Consider the following 22,827-nt stretch of genomic DNA (forward strand, 5'->3'; position numbering starts at 1 on the left):
TCATCATATTTAAAAAGCCGTTGCGAGCTATATCGAAATCCGTTGAAGAAAATCGAAGAAAAAAATTTTTTTGACTTTAAAAGAGTCCTAGTCTTAAACAAAAAAAAACAATTGAAAATTTGTAAATAATCAAGATATATATTTTTATGTTTTACCATGTTTCTAAATTATAAAAAGGTAAACATTCTTTCTCTATCCCTTATACAACCCATGTTATAAGCACTTTTGTCAGACGAGTCCGAATTTTCTGCGAAAACTCCTCTGCGGAAGAGCCTATCCAATAGAGCGTCGCTCTAATAACAAGTACGAGCTTCGCTCGTACTTTGATCAGTTGGGACCAGTAGAAAAGCTTTTGGTCAGAGGAAACTAATTAAAAAGATTGTTTAACAGGTGCTGCCCCGGCAACGCTCTGAGTTTGACGACCATTTGTTTTTACGGTTTTTGGGGTATCATGCTTCTAAGAATCATGATGTGATAAGAGCTCCGCTCTACTCTTTTCATTCGGCCGTCTTCCTTCAAAGATTGCCGATCCAAGTGACAAGCAACTCGTTAAACAGCTGCCCTGAAGATTTTGGATGAGCCATCTGTGTAGATCCTCCAGCAATGAGTTTTGTATTCTCACTATTCACCTTTCCCCTGAATTATTCCCTTGAAAACCAACCGATGTATTTCATACTAATCTCCTCTTATTCTATGTCCAATGCATTATACATTTCAAAGGCTTTAATGCATTTTTCAAGCAAAGAATTGAGAGTCAAATGCAGTCATACACGAGGATGAAGGTTGGTGAAGACTTAGGTCTAGGTCACGCCTGATAAAGGTGTTTTTTTTATGGCGATGAAAATAAGTATGCTGAAATGAATAATATGACTCTAGCACACACTTATGCATAATATATCAACCCTTTGTAAAAATTCAATAATTTTACCTAAATAAAACATAAATTTTTAGCAAATCATGTTTCATAAAAGCCTGCATTGGAATATGCCAAACTGGTTTTGTCATATGTCTTTTCTAATATCCTTTATTTTATATTGGCCTTTATATTAAGGCCAATATAATGAAATAAGCAAAAGATTATCAGAAACGGAATAAGGAATGCAATAAACCATTAACGGATTTAATCGGAGCTACAGAAGCCGAGATATTAATGAAACAGTGGAAAACACAAAAGAAAACTGGTTTTTTCCCACCGTACCATTTTTTTTTCCTAAAATGATTATTGGCAAATTTTAAAGTAAGTCCTAAACTAACAATTTCTAGTAAAAAAACCCAAGAAAAAAAAATTTTTTTTTTGATCGAAAATCGAAAGAAGTATAGCCATGAAAGATTGCGAAAAAATGGTTTTTATTTTTTTCTAAATTAACTGGAACTCTGGCAACTTTTTGTTTCAAATAAAAGTTCTCAGGAATATTACGAGGTATTCGCATGTTAAAATGAATCGGATCTAGCTATTATAGAATCGGAGAAAATTGAAAAAAAGTGTAAAACATAAATATTGAATTATCAAGAGCCCTATGGAAAAATTTCAATTTTTTATGTTTCTATCATATACAGCTTTAGAGTAGCTTTAAAAAAGATTATCACCGATTTAACTCTAAAATAAACGGAAAACCTATTTCTTTGAATTTTTCGATTTTGAAGCAAAATCAGGCACCAAAATGAGCATTTTTCAAAATATGCTCCGAATTCAAAAATTTTTTTTTCTGGTTAAAGACCATTCAGAAGCTAGTAAAAAAGCTTTATGACAAAATTTTGTACGATGTATGCGAGTGCCAGAATATAAAGAGAAATATTAGCTCCCATAAGTATTCATGTTTGGGGATAAGAAAACTGGGTTTTTTCGTGGATTTTTTTGATTTTTCAGTTTTATGCTTGAGAGCCAATAGTAATAAGATATAAAAAAGTGACAGAAGGAGAATAAGGAATAAAAGAAACCATAAACGAATTGAATCGAAGCTATAGGAGTTGAGATATAAGTAAAAATGTGGGAAAACCAAAAGAAAACTCGTTTTTTCACACTATATCACTTTTTTTTCTTAAAATGGCTGGTGACTAATTTTAATGTAAGCATTAAACTGACAATTTCTAGTAAAAAAAACCAAAGAAAAACATTTTGTTCGAAAATCGACAGGGACATCGACATTAAAAAAGTTTATGACCGATTTGACTCTAAAGCGAAATGAAAACCTATTTATTTTTCATTTTTCAATTCTCGAAGAAAATCCGTATCCAAATTGAAATTTTTTTCAAAATATGCTCCCTATTCAATTTTTGTATTGGTTCAAGATCATTCAAAAATAGTAAAAACGCTTATTGACAAAGTTTTCTACAATTTATGGCAGTGTCACAATAGCAAAGGAACAGATTAGATCGTATAATAGTCTGTGTATTGGGATTGGATAAAAGAATGTTCACGTCGACTGTTCAATTTTCCATTTTTAGTTTGAAAGGCAATTATATTAAAAGATGAAAATAATTGAACAGAAAAGAATAAGAAGCCATCAAGGAACTGAATAGAAGCTATAAAATCCGAGATATCAAAAAAAGTAAAAAAAAAACAAATGGAAGCACGTTTTTCACACAGCAACTGTTTTCACATTCTACTTAACAGCCCCTACTTGAAAGAATCCCATAAACTAAAATTATTACTACTACTAATTATTACTCTTATTTTCTTTACAAATAATTTCAAGCCATAACCTTAAGCCTTAATAACCCTGTTTCTCACGATTACAACTACGAGTATCATAAATAAATAAAAATAATATTATAATCATTATTTTTCCTATATACATATAAATCTAAGTACTTCAAATAACAACTCTCAATCAAATGAATAAAATAAGAAAAAAAACTTATAGTCACGTGACACTTTTTTTTTCTATTGGCCCTGTACCGAGCACATTACCCACGAGTTTCAAGCAGAACAACGGTAATTATGATAAATAATGGCTCATATCACATCTACCTATGTCTCAAACAAATTTGAAAAACTCATTGTGTCACTTATAATCTAAAAACTTATATCTAACACTCTAACCTATACATATATTATAGATATATGTATCTATTAATTATTTTAATGCGTGTATTAAATGCCTATTTATTTTATTAATTTTTATAAGTTTACTACTAAATAGGAAAGTATAGGCAAGTATAGGACATCTTTTGGAAATTTTTGGACAGAGTCACACGCTTTTCGTATCGGAAAGGAAAAGTTCCGATAGTCACGTGACCTTAAAATTCAATATTGCAAAAATTTGCTAAAAATTGATAATTGTATCCTATATAAACCCCAGATACCAAACATCAATCAAATCGGACCCATAGGAAAAACCTTTTGATAGTCACATGACCCTCAAACTCAATATTTTAAAAATTTGATACAAACCAATAATTATTTCATAAATAAACCCCAAATACCAAATTTCAATCAAATCGGACTCATGGGAAAAAAGTTTTGGTAGTCACGTGACCCTAAAACTCAATATTTTAAAAATTTGTTAATAATCAATAATTATTTCCTAAATAAACCCCAAATACCAAATTTCAATCAAATCGGACCCATGGGAAAAAAGTTTTGATAGTCACGTGACCCTAAAACTCAATGTTTTAAAAATTTGTAAAAAAATAATAATTATACTCTAAACCAAACCCAAATACCAAATTTCATTCAAATCGGGCAAATACCAAAAAAGTTTCAAAAAAAAAAAAATTACCATATAAAATAATAATACCCATTAAATCCCGATTAGATTTTTTTTTATCATTAGGACCCACTGTGTTGTAATTTTTGTCTAGCAAAATGCCTTGTATAGCCACTGTGTCGCATGAATATTATATTATATTACACGGAAAATGCTAAAACGTCAAACGTTGCCGAATTATCACGGCTAAAAGAACCCGATTTGGTAAAAGATATGCACATATTCGGATTCTCCAGAGTCTCTGGAATAATTCCGTACCAATTTCAGGAAGTTCTGAGCTATTTTAAGCATTTTATCAATGAAATTAGGAAGCAAGTCCGAGCCAATTCATCCATGTTGACGTCATGCTGTCAAAACGTAAAAGTCAGCCGTAAAAGTCGGCATTAAAATCGCGCGTAGACGTCAAAATCGACCATTTTCAGAGGATGATTTAGGGTATAAAAAAAGGTTTTTACCTTATGATTTGTACATGGAAAAATAGTTTAAAGCCTTAGGAACAGTTTAACATCAATTCTGGACCGATTCCAATCGGTTTTAGTAGTTAAATTTCGATTATAAAAAGGGTCTTTTTTTGGCGAAAATCGCCGTTTTCGTCGCCACGGAGACGCGGCCATAGGCGACTTCGAGATTTCATCAGTGTGCAGGGTGATTTTTAGCGATTTTTCGTGCTTGGGACTTTTTTGAAATAAAAATACTTTTAGGGTACTTGCAATAATAGCGAAAAAATGAAATTTTAGTATGTTATAGTAAAATGAATGGCGCATCCTCTCGATTGGTTTTGGTTTTTCTATCGCATACCGGGTGCGCACAATTAATTTCCAAAGTCAAAAAATGTTAAAAAATTCATAACTCAAAAACGGTTTTACTTAGAAGTACGGTTGAAATTGCAAAAGATTCTGCTTATCACACGGTACAAACCGCCCATAAGCCATTTGGCTCTAAGTGGTGCCACTAAAAAGTTATTAAGGCTGGAAAAAAAAAAGTGTGAAAAAGGGTATTTTCAACTGAGCGCTGCTCACCCTGTATAAATGATAGCGTTAAACTTAATACACCGTTTTATTCGGAAAGGATGCAGGTTCAATTAATCCAAATGAATTTTTTTTAAATTTTGCACAATAAAAATTTTACATAGAAAAAACTAAAAAAAATAAATTTTTTTGGGTTTTTTTGATTTTTTTCCCAAAAAAAAAGATTTTTTCAAAAAAAGTCCTTAATAAAAATTGTAGTTCTCAATGAGGCGCATACATTTTCTGTGAGTCATTATTTCCGGAAAGATACCTTTAAACCGTCAGAGGAGCTGGAATATCACACTTATCTGAAACTTTGAGCGTTAAAAAAAATACTTCCCGTGTGCTGAGAATAACCAAAAACTATACAGATAAGTAGCTCATGAACTCTAATCGATCCGTTAAATTTCATAACATTCAAAGAACCGTTGCGACCTGTATCGAATCTACAATGAAAAAATTGGACAAAAAAAAATTTTTGACTTTGAAGGCGTCCTAGTGCTAAACAAAAAAACAAATGAAAATTTGTAAATAATCAAATTAAAGCCTCATATTTCTAGATTATAAAAAGGTAAAAATCATTTCTCCACCCTAATTAGAAAAAAAGTTATAGACACTTTTATCCGACGAGTCCCGAGGTCGTGCGAAAACTCCCAAAAAGAAGCGGCCCTCTATAAGAGCTACGCTCTTATAACTAGATAGAGGCAATTAATTCAAATCGTTCCAAAGAGACAAAATGTAATAAAAAGCATGCATAAGAAAAATAATTCTGATGTTAATAATTATTATGCACAATGGAAGATGAAGAAACAATAAATTTATAAAGCTTTACAATTTTCTTTGTTCTTTTTTTATTACGCAGGAAATGGTTCAAAAATCCAAATAAACCGATCGATATAATTTTTCTCGACCCAAATCAACGGTAAACTCCGTTTCTCGATATCATCAAAATAATTAAACTTACGAGCAATTCAAAGCGGACTGAACGCTCGGATTCTTCGGATCTCTTCCTCCAAAAATATCGGGACACAACGTCTTCACCGTGAAATAATTATCTATGGTGGTCTTGGCCAGTTCGTTGCTATAGTAACAACTTTGCAAGAAAATAATCGTTTGCAACTCTAAAAAATTATTAACAAAAAAAAGGAATCGATTTAAAAAAAAAACGAATTTTTACCAGAAATTTCGGGCAAATGGGGCTGCTTGGAGGCCCAATCCTTTAAAGCTTCCACGTCCGGTTTCTTCAGTTCCGGATCGTTTTTGTAAATTTGAGCGATATCGGCGCACGGAATCGGCATTTTGGAATTGGCTATTGTGAGTCAGGTTGACTGCAAGACTGCGATCGTATTAAAACAATTGGTTACTCAACGGGGAATTAATGGACATAATAAAAATTTATTGCATATTTGAGATAAGTAATTACACATATGCGGTTCGAATTTGCGTGCGGAAAATTATTGATATTTTGTAACTCTGTTGCGGTGACGTTTTCCTCTGTTCGTGTATTTTTATTGGGACATAATGAGATTTTAAATACTGTTTTTATACCTCTCATGCACTGGGCGATTGAATTTATTAGGTAGAAAAGAGTTACATATTAACGAGCTTATATCGATTCTTGAGGAAACTCAATGAAAAATATTAGCTTGAAAAAATCAATTTAAATTTTGTCTATATCAGAAGTGGGATTAGAATAAATTTTCCTTCCATTTGGAATTTATTTACCCGAATATGATGTCAATTCTCCCACACTTAAATAATTAATTGATTTCACGAAAAACACCTATTACGAATAAATATAGAAAACCCATTAAATTTGACTATTAAAAAATAATTGTTATGCAAATTTTTCAGTCAAAGGTCCTATTTAATCTGAAATTAACCTAATTAATATAAAAGCAGCTAATTATGCTTGAAAATCATCATTATTAATTGAACTTCTCACCCATTTTGTTTATACATATTCTATGGTGATGTCTGCTAATATTTCTTTAATTTACCAAAATGATCCTGACCTTAGAAGAGCGGACGTGAAAGCCTTATTGGAATGGGCGTCAAAACAGCCTCATTTACCAAAAATTTCTGGTAAGTAATTACATATAGTTGGTAAGCTATTGAGCGTACTAAAAATCTGTTTATACTATTCGATTAGGTAGGAAATTTATTATTTTATTAATTATTCCTCAAATGTTTTAAATAGAAAAATACTTTCTTTTACGTATATTATATCTCCGGGCATGGATTTTTTTCACTGCAAATTTTTTTGTTCGATTTAATGATCCTTGATTAAACTATCAAACTGATGGCCAAAAATGAGTTAAAAAGCAACACCCTTTAAATTAATTTCAGAAAAGTTTTTTTTTGGCATTTTTTATAGAACTTCAGGTGATAAACTTCCTCCAGAGTTGCTACTATAGGAACGAACAAGCCAAGTGCGTCATCGACAACTATTTCACTATAAAAACGTTATGCCCTGAGATTTTTAGTGGAAGAAATCCGAATAGTCCAAGCGTACAAGCGGCTCTGAACTGTGCGTAAGTAATTAAATTATTGCTTAAAAAACGACTAATTTCGATTACAAATTTGTTAATTTAGCCTGATGGTTTTTTTACCAAAATTAACCCCGGAAAACTACCAAGTGTACTGGATGAAACTAATCGATTGTGATCCGAACCATTACAACTTCTCCAACCAGATAAGGTACTTTGACATGTTGGAAATGTTAACTTTACACAAGAATGGCCCTCAAGTAGGGGTGCAAATCTGTATTGATATGGAAGGGTACGTTTTCGGGCATTTAACCAGATTGAGCACAAGTATCATTAAGAAACTCCTGTTTTATTTGCAAGTAAGTTTAACCACAAAAAAAATTATTATTAATGGTACAAAGCGATCATTGCATTTTAACTATTGATATAGAAGAAGTGTCTGAAAATTGTACGATAAATTACTGTAGAAGGTGCTGGGAAAAGTATAATGCTAATCAGATTCAAGCTTCGCTATTGGACGTTTAATGGAATGACGAGGTCTCAGATGTCGACGTGATTGCCAATACATTTGTAGAACATGTAACGGGAATAATAAGTACAATATACCCTATAATAATATCGATAATGAAGCAACAGTGTAAACTTAGAGCATGGATAGCTTATGAAATAAGACAAATGATGCTCATTTTAGAAATGTTGAGGACTGGAATACATTATAATAAAAGATTGCGAAATGACATTGTTAATAGAATAAAGCATGAAAAAGATAAATATTTCATGCAAATAAGCAAAATTCAAGAGAGTTATGGAAATACTTAAAGATATTACTCCCAAAAAAAAGTGTATCTAGACCGAAGGAAATTATCTTTGAAACTAATAAATTTAATAATTATTTTGTGGAGAGCATTGAGAATATCATATCGGCAATAAATCGACCATCTGCTAATTTCACGTATCTCAATCTAATTAAAAGCATGGAGAATCACAGCTTTACACAGTTCACTAGGTTTAAAAACGTTTCAATAGTTGACCTAAGAAGAATAGTGAGTGGAATGAAAAATGTTGGTGGCGGTGAATCTGATATTTCAGCACGAGTTTTTAAAGATGCTTTTGCAGTGGTTGGAAACCGAATATTAGATATTATAAATACATATTACAAATACCAGGTACTAAACAGCACTCGAGCCTTAGACCGATCAATACTGTGCCAGTACCCACATAACAAACATACATTATACAGTGCTTTTCTTTGAAGTCCCCCCCCCCATTTATTTTTTGAACGGGTCAAAAAAAATTTTTGAAACTTGGCATAAGTAAATTGGTCTATAGATACTATTTTTTACTGTAAACTAGGTAGTTGTAAATTCAAAGATGGCGGCTGGGCGACATCTTGAGAAAAAATTTTAAATAGAAAGGGGGGTCGTGTGGTACCTCATTTTAAAGGTCTCAATGAGTACTTTATAACCCTGAAATATTAGACCCATATCTTACCTCGTTTCAAAATGGCGACCTAATAAAAAAGTATTTTTTTTTATTTTAACGTTTTACATTTTTATGATTTTTGAATAGGTAAAAATCAGTGTACGAAAATAAATGCGTCACTGTTTTATTTTGACATAAAAACGACAGTTCTAAATGTCAAAATAACACATAAGCGCCATCTTGAATAAATGCATTAAATAGAAATCTTGTGTTACCTCATTTAAAAGGTTTTATTGAGTACTTTTAATATTTATTACATGGACTCGGTGGACTCCGTTTTGACCTGTCTAAAAGTAACAGCCAAAAAAATACACTGTTGCGATTTTATTAACGTTTTTAATAATAATATACAAATAATTTATAATTTTTGAATTTTGGATTTAAAGATTAACTTTTTGGTTTCTAAAGACTTACTGAACCGCCCTCGTATGTCACGTTTCACGTTAAAGGTTATTGAACATTATTTAGACATTCCAAAAACCAAATAGCTATTAAAAAAACTCGAAAAAAAATTTTGGTTTTTGGAATGTCTAAATAATGTTCAATAACCTTTAACGTGAAACGTGACATACGAGGGCGGTTCAGTAAGTCTTTAGAAACCAAAAAGTTAATCTTTAAATCCAAAATTCAAAAATTATAAATTATTTGTATATTATTATTAAAAACGTTAATAAAATCGCAACAGTGTATTTTCTTGGCTGTTACTTTTAGACAGGTCAAAACGGAGTCCACCGAGTCCATGTAATAAATATTAAAAGTACTCAATAAAACCTTTTAAATGAGGTAACACAAGATTTCTATTTAATGCATTTATTTAAGATGGCGCTTATGTGTTATTTTGACATTTAGAACTGTCGTTTTTATGTCAAAATAAAATAGTGACGCATTTATTTTCGTACACTGATTTTTACCTATTCAAAAATCATAAAAATGTAAAACGTTAAAATAAAAAAAAATACTTTTTTATTAGGTCGCCATTTTGAAACGAGTTAAGATATGGGTCTAATATTTCAGGGTTATAAAGTACTCATTGAGACCTTTAAAATGAGGTACCACACGACCCCCCTTTCTATCACACGACCCCCCTTTCTATTTAAAATTTTTTCTCAAGATGTCGCCCAGCCGCCATCTTGGAATTTACAACTGCCTAGTTTACAGTGAAAAATAGTATCTATAGACCAATTTATTTATGCCAAGTTTCAAAAATTGTTTTTGACCCGTTCAAAAAATAAATGGGGGGGGGACTTCCAAGAAAAGCACTGTATGTAAATGCTCTAAATATATATAAAATCTTCTACGTTGTTTGGCTTCTCAATATAAATTTTACTTTTCAGGTACCCCCATAGAAAATAGTCGCAGGGATTTAGGTCTGGTGATCTGACCGGCCACTCTATTGGCCCTCTTCGTCCTATCCATCTTCCTGGGAACACTGTATCCAAGTAATTACGAACATTTCGAAAGAAATGTGGCGGTGTGCCGTCTTGCTGAAACCACAAATTATCTGTTGGGACAGCAGGGTCTTGTTCATCTGGGTATAGGGCAGCCAAAGCAGGGATAAAAACTTCTTGAAGAAAATTTAAATAGCGTTGTCCTGTTAAGTTTTCTTCGAAAAAGTATTATTCTATACTTTATTTTCCACGATACCAGCCCAAACATTAATAGATTTACGGTACTGTGTATGAGCCTCAGTTACCCAGTGTGGATTTGACACTGATCAGTACCGACAATTTTGCCGATTTACACCGTTTAAACAAAAAGTTGCTTCATCCGAAAACAAAACTCGTAACATAAACTGACGGTTATTATTGCAAATGTTTATTATTTGCTCGCAAAATTGGTTTTTTCGATCAGGATCGTCCTCATTTAATTCGTGTATTAGTCTAATTTTATAAGGGTGGTATTCATTTGCTTTTAACCCATTAGCGCCGGAATTATTTTTTTTATGCTACTTTTTTATGCTCTTTTAAGATTACTAAAAATACGTTCAGGAAGCTGTAAAAATTTAGTTTTGTAATTTTAGCTACTTACATTTTGAGATATTATCCGTTACCATATGGCAACGCTAGGACACTACCTAAAATTGAAACAATTTTTTATAATTAGAAAATATTAAAATTTAATTATAGAACGTTATACTAAGTAATATAAAATAAGTAAACAGGTTTAAGTTAACGGGAATCGTCTTCGTTTGTTTTGTGTTGTTTGTTGAACTAAATGGTCAAAACGATCAAACCGGAAATTATCCGAAACTCGCGAATCTGAAGATTCCAATGCAGAAGCTCGTCGCCCAGATCCTTTCGGCAAAACTTGAAATTTTTTCAAGTATACGGTCGCCACCTCTCTTTTACACTCTAACTGTGAAACCTTTTATTTTCGAGATCGATTGCATACTATCCAGGAGTTTTGAAGAGCAACATCGAAAATCCAGGTTAGCAAAGGCCAATACCATTTCTTACCTCGAATACCGATGCGATAGCAGCCAAGGTTCTGGTCCATCTGATCAGTTCCTCCCATGTGGGCATTATATTTGGCAATAACTTTTGGTCATGTAACCTTCTTTTGTTGTTGTAAGTACTTTTTAACTTGTCCAATTTCTTGAGCTCCATGCGAAGTAGACATCATAGTTACCACTGAATTATCCATCCATCTCATATACAAATGGCCATCGGTTTTCTCCATGGCTGTTTCGAAATATCCACGGTCTTTTTTGACAAACATTTTTTCATTCGTGAGGGGGCATTGTTTGGGCATTCGGTTTTCACGAATCGTTCCAGTTGCAGAATAACCACGAAATTGCAAATATGAGTAAAGCGCTGGGTTTGAAAACAAATTATCCATATAAAGTTCATATCCTTTTTTTCTGACGGCAATTCATCTAACATTACTACCAAAGACCTTGCAGCTTTGCCAAACAATAAATCGTAGTCCGCATTAGATTTGGGACTTTCACCTTGATAAACATCAAAATTTACCAAATAGCCGTCTGTAGTATTTAGGCTCCTAATTTTATACCCAAATCTAATGGGTTTTCCACGAATAAATTGCTTGCAGCTATGTCGCCCGAAATATCGAACCATACTCTCATCATAAGCCAAATTTTGTTCCGGAACGAAATTTTTTAAACAGTTTTTTTTTAAACATTTCTATGACAAGCCGAATCTTGTAGAACTTATCATTTTTGTCTAGTTTTGTATTATCAGAGCAATAAAGAAACCGAGTGATTTGTAAAAATCGATCACGGCGCATTGCTTGAGACACAGCTAAATTTTTAAGATCTTCGCCACTGCTCCAATATTGCCTTATAGATGGCAAATTATTATAGCCGCTTACAAATAATATTGCTATGAAGCAAACGAATTTCATCTGGTGTAATATTAGGGTCTGGACAGTTCAAAAATAATGCATACCTGCGAGTTTCCGCCACCAAATGTTTTATAAATTCATCATCTATAAACTCTTCGAAAATTTGAATTACGGATATTTGCTTAAATCTGGAATAATCTGGTGGCGGAAAATATTTTGGCGGTACAACTGCAGAGTCTGCTCCTTTTTCCCACTGAGGTATAAATGATTTAGACTGGTTTCGCCTATCTTTTAGCCAAGTTGTGTATTCTTGCACAAGAACCGGAGTAGGCACAGTATTTGTTTCCTGATCTGCTATATTTGCATCACATTCAACCTCATATTGGGTACCCAATCTCTCGTTATTGTATAATCTTATTTCGGCCGGGGCTCGCAACTGTCGAGCTGTCAAATTGTCAACTAGCCTACGAAAAAAAAATTATCAAAAAATAACAAATTCCGATAAAAAGTTGGCTTATTACCCGCCATCGTCCTCGTCAACTGAGTCCTCGTCTGTGTCTACATTGGGTTCTGGTGGGTGCTACGTGGGTTCCGCAAGTGAAAAGCCATATCTATAATTATTTGAAATCACTTAGTGCAAACGCCTAGTGTTGCCATATGGTAACATACAAGTTTACGCCCTTGTAACTCACTAACTTATCAATGGATTTTATTCCAAATTTGGCCAACGATAAGCCATAGTAGTCTGAGCATCACAGTGTAACAAAATATCCCCCACTATTACACATAAAAAATAAATTATACTTACTCGAATTGTATATCTTCACGATGTTTCAATAACTATCAAATTTAACCGCACTAAACACACACAGTTCGGCGTTTTTACGGAAACTAAGCGAACGCGTGGTTTTTGCACACTGTGATTGGTGATATGACACGCTCGCAACAAATTTACTAGCGCATGGCCAATGCCACGCACTTTGAGTAGTCACGTGTTTGCCGTAGTCATGTGGTAACGCTAGGCGTTAATGGGTTAAGATGAGTTTTATTGACGTTCCGGCTATATTATTATAGATTGAAATTTGTGAAGTTGCATTGTTTGGATTTTCTTCGACGGATGTTGTATTTATCTCTTGTTTTGTCTGAAACTGTTACGGTTTTAATGGTTTCAAAGGACTCTTAGATCTATTAGTTCTTAGGTAATATTCAATGGGTTTTATATGTAATGTTGGTTTCTTCTATATTTTTTGTATAGGATTTTAATAATTCTATTTTATAGTGGGTATCTTTTATTATTTGACGTGCTCCACAGTTGAATTGTGACTTGATTCCTTGACGGGGTAAGGGAGAGTTGGGTAATGATGCGCGGTGGGTAATCATCTTCTGAATTTACAGACTCTTTGTGACTTGCTTGATCGCCACCTGTTACAATACAAATATGTTAAAAAATTTATAAAATGGCATTCTTAAATGCTACATTACCTAACATTTGTAAAGGTGCATCCGTTGTTGTTGACCTAATAGATTCCGTTGCTGCCAGTATGATGTCACTTGAGTCCTTTTGTACTGAATTAGTGTTGTCAAAAGGTCCAATAATAACGTCGTCAATATTAATAGTTTCTAGCCAACTCGAAACCTTGTTATTTGAAATAGAGCAGGATGCCTCAATCTTAAGAAAATCTTGATTAACATTTTCTGCTGATAAATAATGGGATATAGGCTGTAATTCCTGCAACACGTAGTCTGAAGAGTTACTTCCCTGATCGACGGTATTTATAGCAATGGGTTCCAACGTAGCACTAAAAAATAACATTTTACTGTATTTCTATAAATATTTAAAGTTCAAAAAAACTAATTAACAAACTTACTATCATAATGGTTTTCTTAACAAAAATTAAGATTTTCCAAAAAAATATTTTTTTATTAAAATATAAGTACTAAATTAAATTAATTTACTTGAAAAAATCTAGCTAGACGTAAGAATTAGGATAACAAATCTTTTGGATTTATAAATTTACTTACAGATTGGCATCAATCGTATCCTTTTGTAAAGATAGGTCTTCATTTTTCCCTAAAGCCATAGATAATATATACCTCGTTCGGTCGTGAGCCATCTTTTAAGCTACTCCCACTACACTTAAAAGGCGACAACTTTTATTAAAACTATTACAAGATATCACAAAATAAGCGCCAAATTGAAATCAAATCTTAAGAATCCACCCGTTCCCAAACGTACTGCAAACGCGAATGAGCGAATTTGCCACGCGAGCCTTAGTAAAAACGCGGTAAATGCGTCATGCTCAATCAAAATTGCGGTACATGACACGCGCATGCACATACCGCTTTTTAATTGAGCATACTGCAGTTACCGCTTTTTGACTGAACATCTATTGCCGTTTTTCACATACGGCATATTAAAATTATTTTATTTTAGGAGTAAAAAACCATATACGGCTTTAAGACGTTGTAGGTAAATAAATAAACCTACAAGGAGCCCACATAAAGCAAAAAGTCGATTTTTGATTTTTTTTGCAGATACCGCTTTTTAATTGAGGACGGCAGAATAACAAAGGGGTAATTGTGCGCAGAAGTGCAGGATTCCCCTTCACGTAATTAAATGCTAAGAAGTAATAGTACTATTTAATGTTTTCAGATGCATTTAATGTTGCAAAAATGCATTTAATGTTTCAAGATTACACACGAAAGACTGATATCCTTTCTTATACGACGGAAACTCTGCAAAAAGCCCTAAATGCTATAAGGACCGACGGAAGAAAAATTAGGGAAGTAGAAAGATCCTTTAAAATACCAGAATCTACCCTTAGAAAAAAATTGTTGGAAAATGATCTTAAACTACCTCGATTGGGCCGTAAAACTGTATTCTCTAAAGAAATAGAGTGCGTGAATTAAAATATTATGTTCTGCTGCTTTCAAAATTGTTTTTTGGGTTGACACCTGATGGTCTAAGAAGGCTTGCATTTAGGTATGCAGAACAAAATAATATTATTTACAACTTTAATCGAGAAAAGGGACTAGCTGGCAAAGCATGGCTTTATGGATTTCTAAAAAGATTTTTCGATATAAAACTGCGACAGCCTGAGGGCACGAGTTTAAATCGGATTTTATCTTTTAATTAAGAATCTGTAGAACTATTTTATTCTAATCTTAAGATTCTTATGCAAAAGTTTAAATGTCAACCAAGCAGAATATTTAACATGGACGAAACAGGCATTACAACAGTTCAAGCTAAATGTCCGAAAGTTTATGGTGCTAGAGGAGTAAAAAAAGTGGGCTCTGCTCTATCTGCTGAAAGGGGAAGGACAATAACTGGAGTTTTTTGTATGAGCGCTGCAGGGAATTACATTCCCCCCCATGCTCATATATCCCCGAGTAAGAATGCCAACAACTTTGCAAAAAAATGGACCCTTAGATGCCTTGTCCAAATGTTCAAAGAATGGTTGGATTAACTCTGAGCTATTTGTTGAGTGGTTGTCTCATTTTGCAAAACATGCAAAGCCTACTGCATCTGATCCTGTCCTATTGGTTTTAGACAACTGAATAAATTTGAATCCTCCAAATAGGACTCCTTAGTACCCAAGTGTACTTTGGCCTCCTTGTAGACCTAGTAGTGGACTGTATATTTTTTAACCGTTACCAAACACCGTGAAATAAAACACTCCCGGTGAATTGTTTAACACAGTTTATTAACCCTTAAACTCGTATTAAACAATCACACTGCGAACAGAAACTTATGAAACTAGAAATTTAACAAAAAACATTTAGAATTAGCCACATGCAATTTTTATTAGAGCCCGAGTGCAATTACATGTTCTTACTATTTGTGAGTCAACAGACAGACTGACTATTTTTTAATAATACATCTTTTATTTTGGCGGTCTGCGGGCGGGGTGGCGCACGGATGAAGATGAGATACGGATCGGCAAGCTTCAAACGACGCGGCTTTTTTAATACGAACTACGCAGTGAGTAAACATGCCAACTTTGTTGATTCCAAGAACACTCAATTCAAAAAAATGAAATAGGTAAAATTAATTGGCGCTCTAACAACAACCATTCAAGCCATATTTCGATTTCGGCTTATAATTTTTGTAAAGGAAATAATATTAATATGGTTTCTCTTCCTCCCCACACCTCAGATCGTCTTGAGCCATTGGTTCTTACTTTTTTTAGTCCACTTAAAAATGCTGTCTATAGATAATACGATCTTCATTTATCTACTTCTGGACATCAAAAAATAACAGAATATGACGTATCTGAATTATTAAACAGAGCATTCATGAAAGTCGCCACCATGGAGAAAGCTGTCTCAGGGTTCCGCAATTCAGGAATTTATCCACTAAATCCAGACAGATTTAGTGAGGATGATTTTACCCCTTCTAGGCAAAACACAAATTGCACTGTTGTTAGCAGCGACGAAAATCACCCACCCTTATCCAGACCAGAAGCTAATGTTTCATTGCCAAATAGTTCTGAACCAGAAGAAAAGGATTCTTCGCCAGAGGCTAGACAAACATCTTTAATTGACTGAGGATTGTTACCTCAGCCAGGTACATCGAAAGAGAACTCTTTCCTTTCTATGGCTCCTATACCAACAAAAAAAGTTATTAAAGAGTTAAAAAAATGCTAAAAAAAAGCAATGTTCAAAAATCCTTACAAGCACTCCGGTTAGGGAAGAACTAGAAATCGCTGACGAAAAGAAGAGAGTAAGAGAAGAAAACTTAAAGAAAAAGGAAAAAGGAAAATCACTCCAAAAGAAAATGTTTTGAAGAAGAAACACAAGATACAAAAACACTTAAAGGAAAACAAAAAAGAAAGAGAGAGGCCACACCTGAGACATCCGATGATTCATTGGCAAATGAATTGTCTGAGATATGCGACGATGATGAGTTAGACGATATTGATGAATTTAACTTCATGCCGCCTTCTCCAAAAACTCCCTCAAAACCCAACGAGATATGTTAAATATTTGTGGAGAAGTTGGCAAAAATCGAGAACTATGGTACCGCTGTGTTATGTGTGCTTCTCGGAACCACGCAGCCGGCAGCATATTCATATTCTGCCAACGTAATACGACTTCGGCTGGATTCGTCCCGTGAGCCGTGAAGCGTTGGCAAATTATGAGCTTATTAGATTACTTTTCTTCCAGCTGTTAAATTTTTGCGTCCACTCATTGATGTTTTTCTTCTTGCAACAGAAGTTGGCTGCACAGCAATTTTCTTCCCTTTTCTGGATACGAATTGTCTATTTTTCGTATTTACACCCTGATATTTGAAAGCTGTGTAAAGCCCTGACATTAAAGAACCAGAACTTCTACCGTAAACCTGGGAATTATGCAGAAACGTTTTAATTGCTAGATAAAAATTAACTGGGTCATTATTCAAATGGTCCATTACCTTTTCACTAAATGATTTCCAATCTCTCTTGACGTCTTTCACATCCTCTTCGGATATATTGTTAACACTAATAATTGTTCCAGATTCCTGAAACAGATTTTTTTTGTCTTGTTGTATACCATCCATAATTTGTATGTCGGTAGTTTGAGGGGTACAGATGGGATTAATATCAACGTCATCAATTTTTTAAAACTTTTCCAAAATCAGTGGGGCAAATGTTTGCGCAGAAGGTTTCATATTGGTTGGAATTTCATACATAATTTTTTTAGTGGTAGTGGTCAACGTATTCACTACACCAACAACATGAAAAAATTTTATACCTGCAGACTGGTGTTTGCACAGTTTTCCAGTTGTTGCTTATAAACAAGTACAGATGCACGATAACATATCTACAAAATAGTGAACATCGGAATCTGAAGAGCTCTGAACAATATACTCTGTTGCATTTAAACATTTTATTTTATCCAAGGAAACATTTTTCTCGTCAGGGCATAAATGCCTTAATCTACTTTGAGGTTCTCTATTTAATTTGTTTGTAATACGTTTCAAAATTCGTAATGACAAAATCTGTTAGCTGTGTTAGATTAAAGGCTTTTGTTCTTTCTAATGGAATGTCCTTGAACAACCTGAACATAACCTCTACGTTATTATTAGTGTCTGAGCCTCGAGTCATTAGTGTTTGTCTATAATAGAATTTTCGTATCTATCATATCCTGATTCATTAAAGAAGCATTCTATGTTTAATTTCACCTGCTGCTCTGACGTTGAAGTCAATATGTCTTTAAAGTTGTACAGCCTTTGCCTATCATCTTTTTTGATCAGATTTTTCGATGCAGTCAACCATACTGCCTTTAACACGTGAAAAAAACAAAGCAGAAGCTCTGCCTGTGGCCAATGTTTTTTTAAAATACTTCTTTCATCATCGGTTAATATTATTTTTGGAGAAATTTTTCGAGGCATGATTGCCTTCAAATTCTTAACTGCTTCATCAAATAACTCTTGTTTCTGACTACTAGAGATGATACATTCAACTGAAATGCCTCCTGCTGGAGACTGCGTTGCAAAAAAGTAAATCTTGTGATTTTGCACGTCGCAGTTTCCTGATGCATCAACAAATAAAATTGCTGAGGCCTGTGTAAGGTACTGACCAGCTCGTTGCATTATTTTTGTGCAAAAACAGACCGCATAATGATCACCAATACGAATAATTTTAGAAAGGGTACTTTTATTTTTCATTAAGTTATTTTCTAAAGTTAGGAGCATGCCTTCTCCAGTTCGTTCTCCATAGTTTTTTTTAAATGTTCAGCCCATAAATTGGAAAAATCAGTTTTGGTCGGGAAAAAATTATTTTTTCGTAGTTGTCGTCTATTTCTTCCATCTCGATACTAGTGTATGTGTGATAGGCAGTTGCAGCAGTATGTCCTTTCTCAAAAAGTTCAAAAATATATTTTTTTGTTTCGTTGCCTATAGGTCTTTTCAACAAGGCTGCTCCACTTTCTATGGTGTGATTATGTTCTTCATAAAAATTTACAACGCAGGACCATGTACTTGCATTATCCATAGGCTTTTCTAATACAATTTTCATCTTGGCAGGACAGTCAATATTACGAGACTTCTTTGTTGTACGCGATTGTTTAACTTTGAAATGACAATGGTAATAGCGTCTAAATATGTTTTCTTTCTAGATTTTTTCAAAGGTGTTCTAACAGTCGTCGGCGTCGTAGCTCGCCAAGTAACTTTTGTTATTTCTCCCAATTCGGTTACCCAGTTCTGTAAGAAATTATATAAGTTGTAATACCTAATATAAATTTCTGAGTAGATAATCGTATAAAGTTATAAACTTAATCGTGTTTTAAGCATGATATATCTAATCCTTGAGATATAAGTACTGTTTTTTTTTTCATTTTCTAGAGAAACCAATTTTTTAAGATATTCTTTATTTAAAAATAAGCCTAATGACAATTTGGAAAATTAAAAAAAAAAAGGGAAAACAAAAAGTAAAAACTTATTGCAAAATTTGAACAATTGGCATAAAAAATTCACTAAAGACCAACAAATGAACATTCTACCTATAAGCAAGCGTGCGTTGTAGGCACTAATTGTAGTACTAGAGAAAAGGTGCCTGATTTCACACAGTTTTCTAATTTCGGAAAGTATATCGTATCTCTGATGCCATCTAAGTTGGGCTTCCGAAATCTCTGTGGAACTTTGTAGCGCTGGCGCTCTGCGATATACAGTAGGCTATCCATCTAAACATTTGCATCTCTTCTATAAGCCTATCTATGGTTTTATGGTTTGAGGATATGCATTTAGGTGGATTTTTTTCTCGAAAACAAAGCAAGACATTAAAAAAAATTAAAACCCAAAAAAATCTCTATTTTCACCAGCCTATAACATTAACCGCCAAATTCTAACTGAATAATATGTAAACAAACTATCGCATACTTCGGGCGGCATGGAATATAATCTGCCAACGTTAGTCCAATTTAATCATAAACGGTAGGCTCGAATATTTGCGACTTCAGCCTAGGGTCTATTACGTTAGAAGAAAATGAATATGCCAGCCGGCACGTCTGCTGATACTCCTGAAAATTACATCTGCGACTACTGTTTAAATTAAGGCTTTATACTGCTGTTTAAATATTAACTACTTTAAATGTTAATATTTAAAAATAAATAATTTTTTAAAACAGATATTTCCTGCGCACAATTACCTAACCCTTGCGCAGCATTGCCCATCGAGACCGGTAATTATGCGCAAATGGTTTTTTTTATTTTTGTTTAATTTTTTACTTGCGTATTAGATTTTTTTTAAATAACATTTTACATATATATACATTAATAAGTAATACATCTCATACTATTTTTAAAACTAATTTATATGTTATAGGCTCGCCACAAATACAATTTTTGCTTAACTGCGCACCATTCCCCAACTCTCCCTTACTTCTGGAAAACATTGATAGCCAAGGATACATTAATGTTATTATAATTTTCGCATACCTATACCACATTATGTCATAATTAAATATTACATTCTATTACATTATGCTAAATAAATGCATTATTATTATTATTAATTTACAACTATTTTAAGGAAGCAATGCCCATCAGATTAAAAGGGATCCATTTTATCAACCCATTCCCTTTTATAGACAAGCTGCTTGCTCTCATGAAACCTTTCATGAAAAAGGAACTTTTGGACATGGTAACATTAAAAAACCAAAAAAAAAAAAATTTAATAAAAAAAAAAACAATTTAAGCTTCACGTGCATAATTCGATCGAGACCTTCTTTGAACACGTGCCAATAGAGTGTTTGCCAAAGGAATATGGTGGGCAAATGGACCCTATAAAAGTACTACATGGTAAAATTATTTTTTTTTTTTATTAAATTTTTTTTAAAAAGTGTGTTTCAGACCAGGTGATTAAGGAAATGGATGAAAATGCCGACTTTTTTGCCCAGGAGGAGACTCAGAAGGTAAACGAGAGCCTACGACCCGGTAAACCCAAGAATATCGGAGATTTCTTTGGGATCGAGGGTACATTTAAAAAGTTGGAAGTGGATTAATTTATTTATAGTTTTTAGAAATTTAAAATTTGTTTAATGTTTATTGAAAAATCTGTAATGTCTATTAAAAAACAGCTCAAAAGAAGTAGAACCTTAAAGAACTTCTCTTTATTTTAAAAATTTATTAATTGTATCGAAAATCATATAGTACTATTGGATTAGTCAGGCAAAGTTAGCCGAGAAAGAGTACCATGTTATTTCTTTAAAATATTTTCCAGATTAGTCCATAACTCGATATATTCAAAATTTTTTGACTTCTTGAACGTAATATATTCTCTTGTCAATAAGAAACGAATAATTTTGATTCTTACAGGCACTCCTGGAATAAAAATTCAGTTTTTTAATTTTTAGTAAATAGAGTTTTTGCACAAAAAATATCCATAGTCCATAAATCAATGATTTCTAAATTTTGAGTACTAGAACTCAAGCTAAGTATTCATTTGACAATAAGAGACGAATTATTTTGTTCCTTACAGGCAGTCATAAAATAAAAATCTGCATTTTTTTGACTTTTATTGAACGTATTTTAGTCACTGCTTCAAAAAATATTGAAGTTGCCTTCAAAGTTGTCCATAAATCATTTAGGTACTTCCAAATTTTAACTACTAGAAACTAAGATATCTAATTGCCAATAAGAGACGAATTATTCCGCTTCTTACAGGTACTCCTGGAATAAAAATTCCAAGTCCTTGACTTAAAGTGAATGAATTTTAATAATTTCTTAAAAAAAGACTAAAAAAGTCTTTAAAAAAGTTCATAAGTTAATAATTTCCAAATTTTGACTACTAAAACACAAGATGATAACTTCTTAATAAGAGACTGCAATAAAAACTCCAATTTCTGGATTTTAAGCAAATGGCTTATAATAATTTTTTTAAACAAGGCTAAAATAGTCTTCAGATGAAGACTAAGATTATGGACTACATAAATCAGTAGTTTCTTAAATTTAACTACTAGAACCCAAGATATTCACTTGTAAATAAGAAACAATTAAGTTTGTTGCTTTCAGATACACTTGGAAAAAACGTTCTAAATTCTTGACCTTTATTGAATGGATCTTAGTCATTTTTTTAAAAATGGTTAAAATAGTTTTAAGAGTAGCCTATAAATCAATACCCTCAAAATTTTGACTACCAGCACCCAAGATATTAACTTGTCATTAAGGGACGTTGATGATATTTTAATTTCTTACAGACATCCTTGTGAAGGAAACATCCAATATTTTGACTCTCACTATAAGGATATTATCAATTTTTTTTTCTGGACAAACTGGAAAGTTTTTCGAAAAATTCTACCAATTAAATTTTGATTTTAAAAAATTTGAAGGTAGTATTAAATTTCTTATCAAAAACTACCGGAAAAAGAGCCCTGTGTCAAGAAATGTCTCCTAATTCTTACATTACGTCGAATTACTGAAATATAAATAAACTGACACCAAAGTGTCAGTCTGCAAAACATAAAAAATGTTGTATGCCTGGAAGACATGAAAAATTACTAAAGACGATAAACTGATTACCACTACATCCATAAATCATGCCAAAAAATTGGAGAAAAAATCCGGAAAACAGTCTACAGCTAAAGAACATTACATCGTAATGATATTAAATGATTAATAATTCATTCAAATCTCTAAAAGATACGAGGGAACATGTTTAATCTCTCAGTTTATAGTCGAGGCGTTTAAAGCAAACTAGTTTAAGGCATTATATTTTTATTGTTTTTTCTCTTTTACTCCTGGACTAAGATAACCTAGCCGAAGTCGATCCATTAACTTGCAATTGGTGCGAGTGAGATAGAGATAGCGATGCGCCAGCACCATATCTAGTTAGTTCATAGTCCAAGCATTTAGTGTAC

The 22,827-nt window shown here is 33.0% G+C and overlaps 3 protein-coding genes across 3 annotated transcripts in view; 1 reads left to right on the forward strand and 2 right to left on the reverse strand.

The window, feature by feature from the left end:
- The window catches only part of LOC126748209 (alpha-tocopherol transfer protein-like), a 35,479-nt gene extending 29,380 nt beyond the window's left edge, over nucleotides 1-6,099 (reverse strand). The window contains exons 1-2 of the mRNA XM_050457286.1: nucleotides 5,895-6,099; nucleotides 5,682-5,838 (exon numbers count right to left, since the gene is read on the reverse strand). Coding sequence (XP_050313243.1) covers nucleotides 5,682-5,838; nucleotides 5,895-6,015 — 278 coding nt within the window. The 5' untranslated portion in view covers nucleotides 6,016-6,099. The remainder of the gene's footprint in view (nucleotides 1-5,681; nucleotides 5,839-5,894) is intronic.
- Nucleotides 6,100-6,636: 537 nt separating this feature from the next.
- On the forward strand, nucleotides 6,637-21,274 carry LOC126748215 (alpha-tocopherol transfer protein-like). The gene is made up of 6 exons (XM_050457300.1): nucleotides 6,637-6,802; nucleotides 7,095-7,251; nucleotides 7,313-7,565; nucleotides 20,502-20,612; nucleotides 20,668-20,770; nucleotides 20,822-21,274. The coding sequence occupies exons 1-6, from the start codon at nucleotides 6,685-6,687 to the stop codon at nucleotides 20,971-20,973; spliced, it is 894 nt and encodes a 297-aa protein (XP_050313257.1). The 5' UTR covers nucleotides 6,637-6,684; the 3' UTR covers nucleotides 20,974-21,274.
- On the reverse strand, nucleotides 12,958-14,213 carry LOC126748240 (uncharacterized). The gene is made up of 3 exons (XM_050457329.1): nucleotides 14,014-14,213; nucleotides 13,474-13,790; nucleotides 12,958-13,413 (listed from the first exon to the last, which is right to left on the reverse strand). The coding sequence occupies exons 1-3, from the start codon at nucleotides 14,103-14,105 to the stop codon at nucleotides 13,265-13,267; spliced, it is 558 nt and encodes a 185-aa protein (XP_050313286.1). The 5' UTR covers nucleotides 14,106-14,213; the 3' UTR covers nucleotides 12,958-13,264.
- Nucleotides 21,275-22,827: the final 1,553 nt, after the last annotated feature.

The sequence above is a fragment of the Anthonomus grandis genome, chromosome 2, assembly GCF_022605725.1.
Source record: "Anthonomus grandis grandis chromosome 2, icAntGran1.3, whole genome shotgun sequence".
NCBI lineage: Eukaryota > Metazoa > Arthropoda > Insecta > Coleoptera > Curculionidae > Anthonomus > Anthonomus grandis.

What these genes read in the sequence shown, in the direction of transcription:
- LOC126748240 (XM_050457329.1), bottom strand. Translation starts at nt 14,105, where the DNA reads ATGGCTCACGACCGAACGAGGTATATATTATCTATGGCTTTAGGGAAA. An exon ending in GATACGATTGATGCCAATCT is followed by an intron (nt 13,791 to 14,013) that starts GTAAGTAAATTT and finishes GTTATTTTTTAG; the next exon opens with TGCTACGTTGGAACCCATTG. An exon ending in TGCACCTTTACAAATGTTAG is followed by an intron (nt 13,414 to 13,473) that starts GTAATGTAGCAT and finishes GTATTGTAACAG; the next exon opens with GTGGCGATCAAGCAAGTCAC.
- LOC126748215 (XM_050457300.1), top strand. Translation starts at nt 6,685, where the DNA reads ATGGTGATGTCTGCTAATATTTCTTTAATTTACCAAAATGATCCTGAC. An exon ending in TCATTTACCAAAAATTTCTG is followed by an intron (nt 6,803 to 7,094) that starts GTAAGTAATTAC and finishes CATTTTTTATAG; the next exon opens with AACTTCAGGTGATAAACTTC. An exon ending in CAAGCGGCTCTGAACTGTGC is followed by an intron (nt 7,252 to 7,312) that starts GTAAGTAATTAA and finishes TTGTTAATTTAG; the next exon opens with CCTGATGGTTTTTTTACCAA.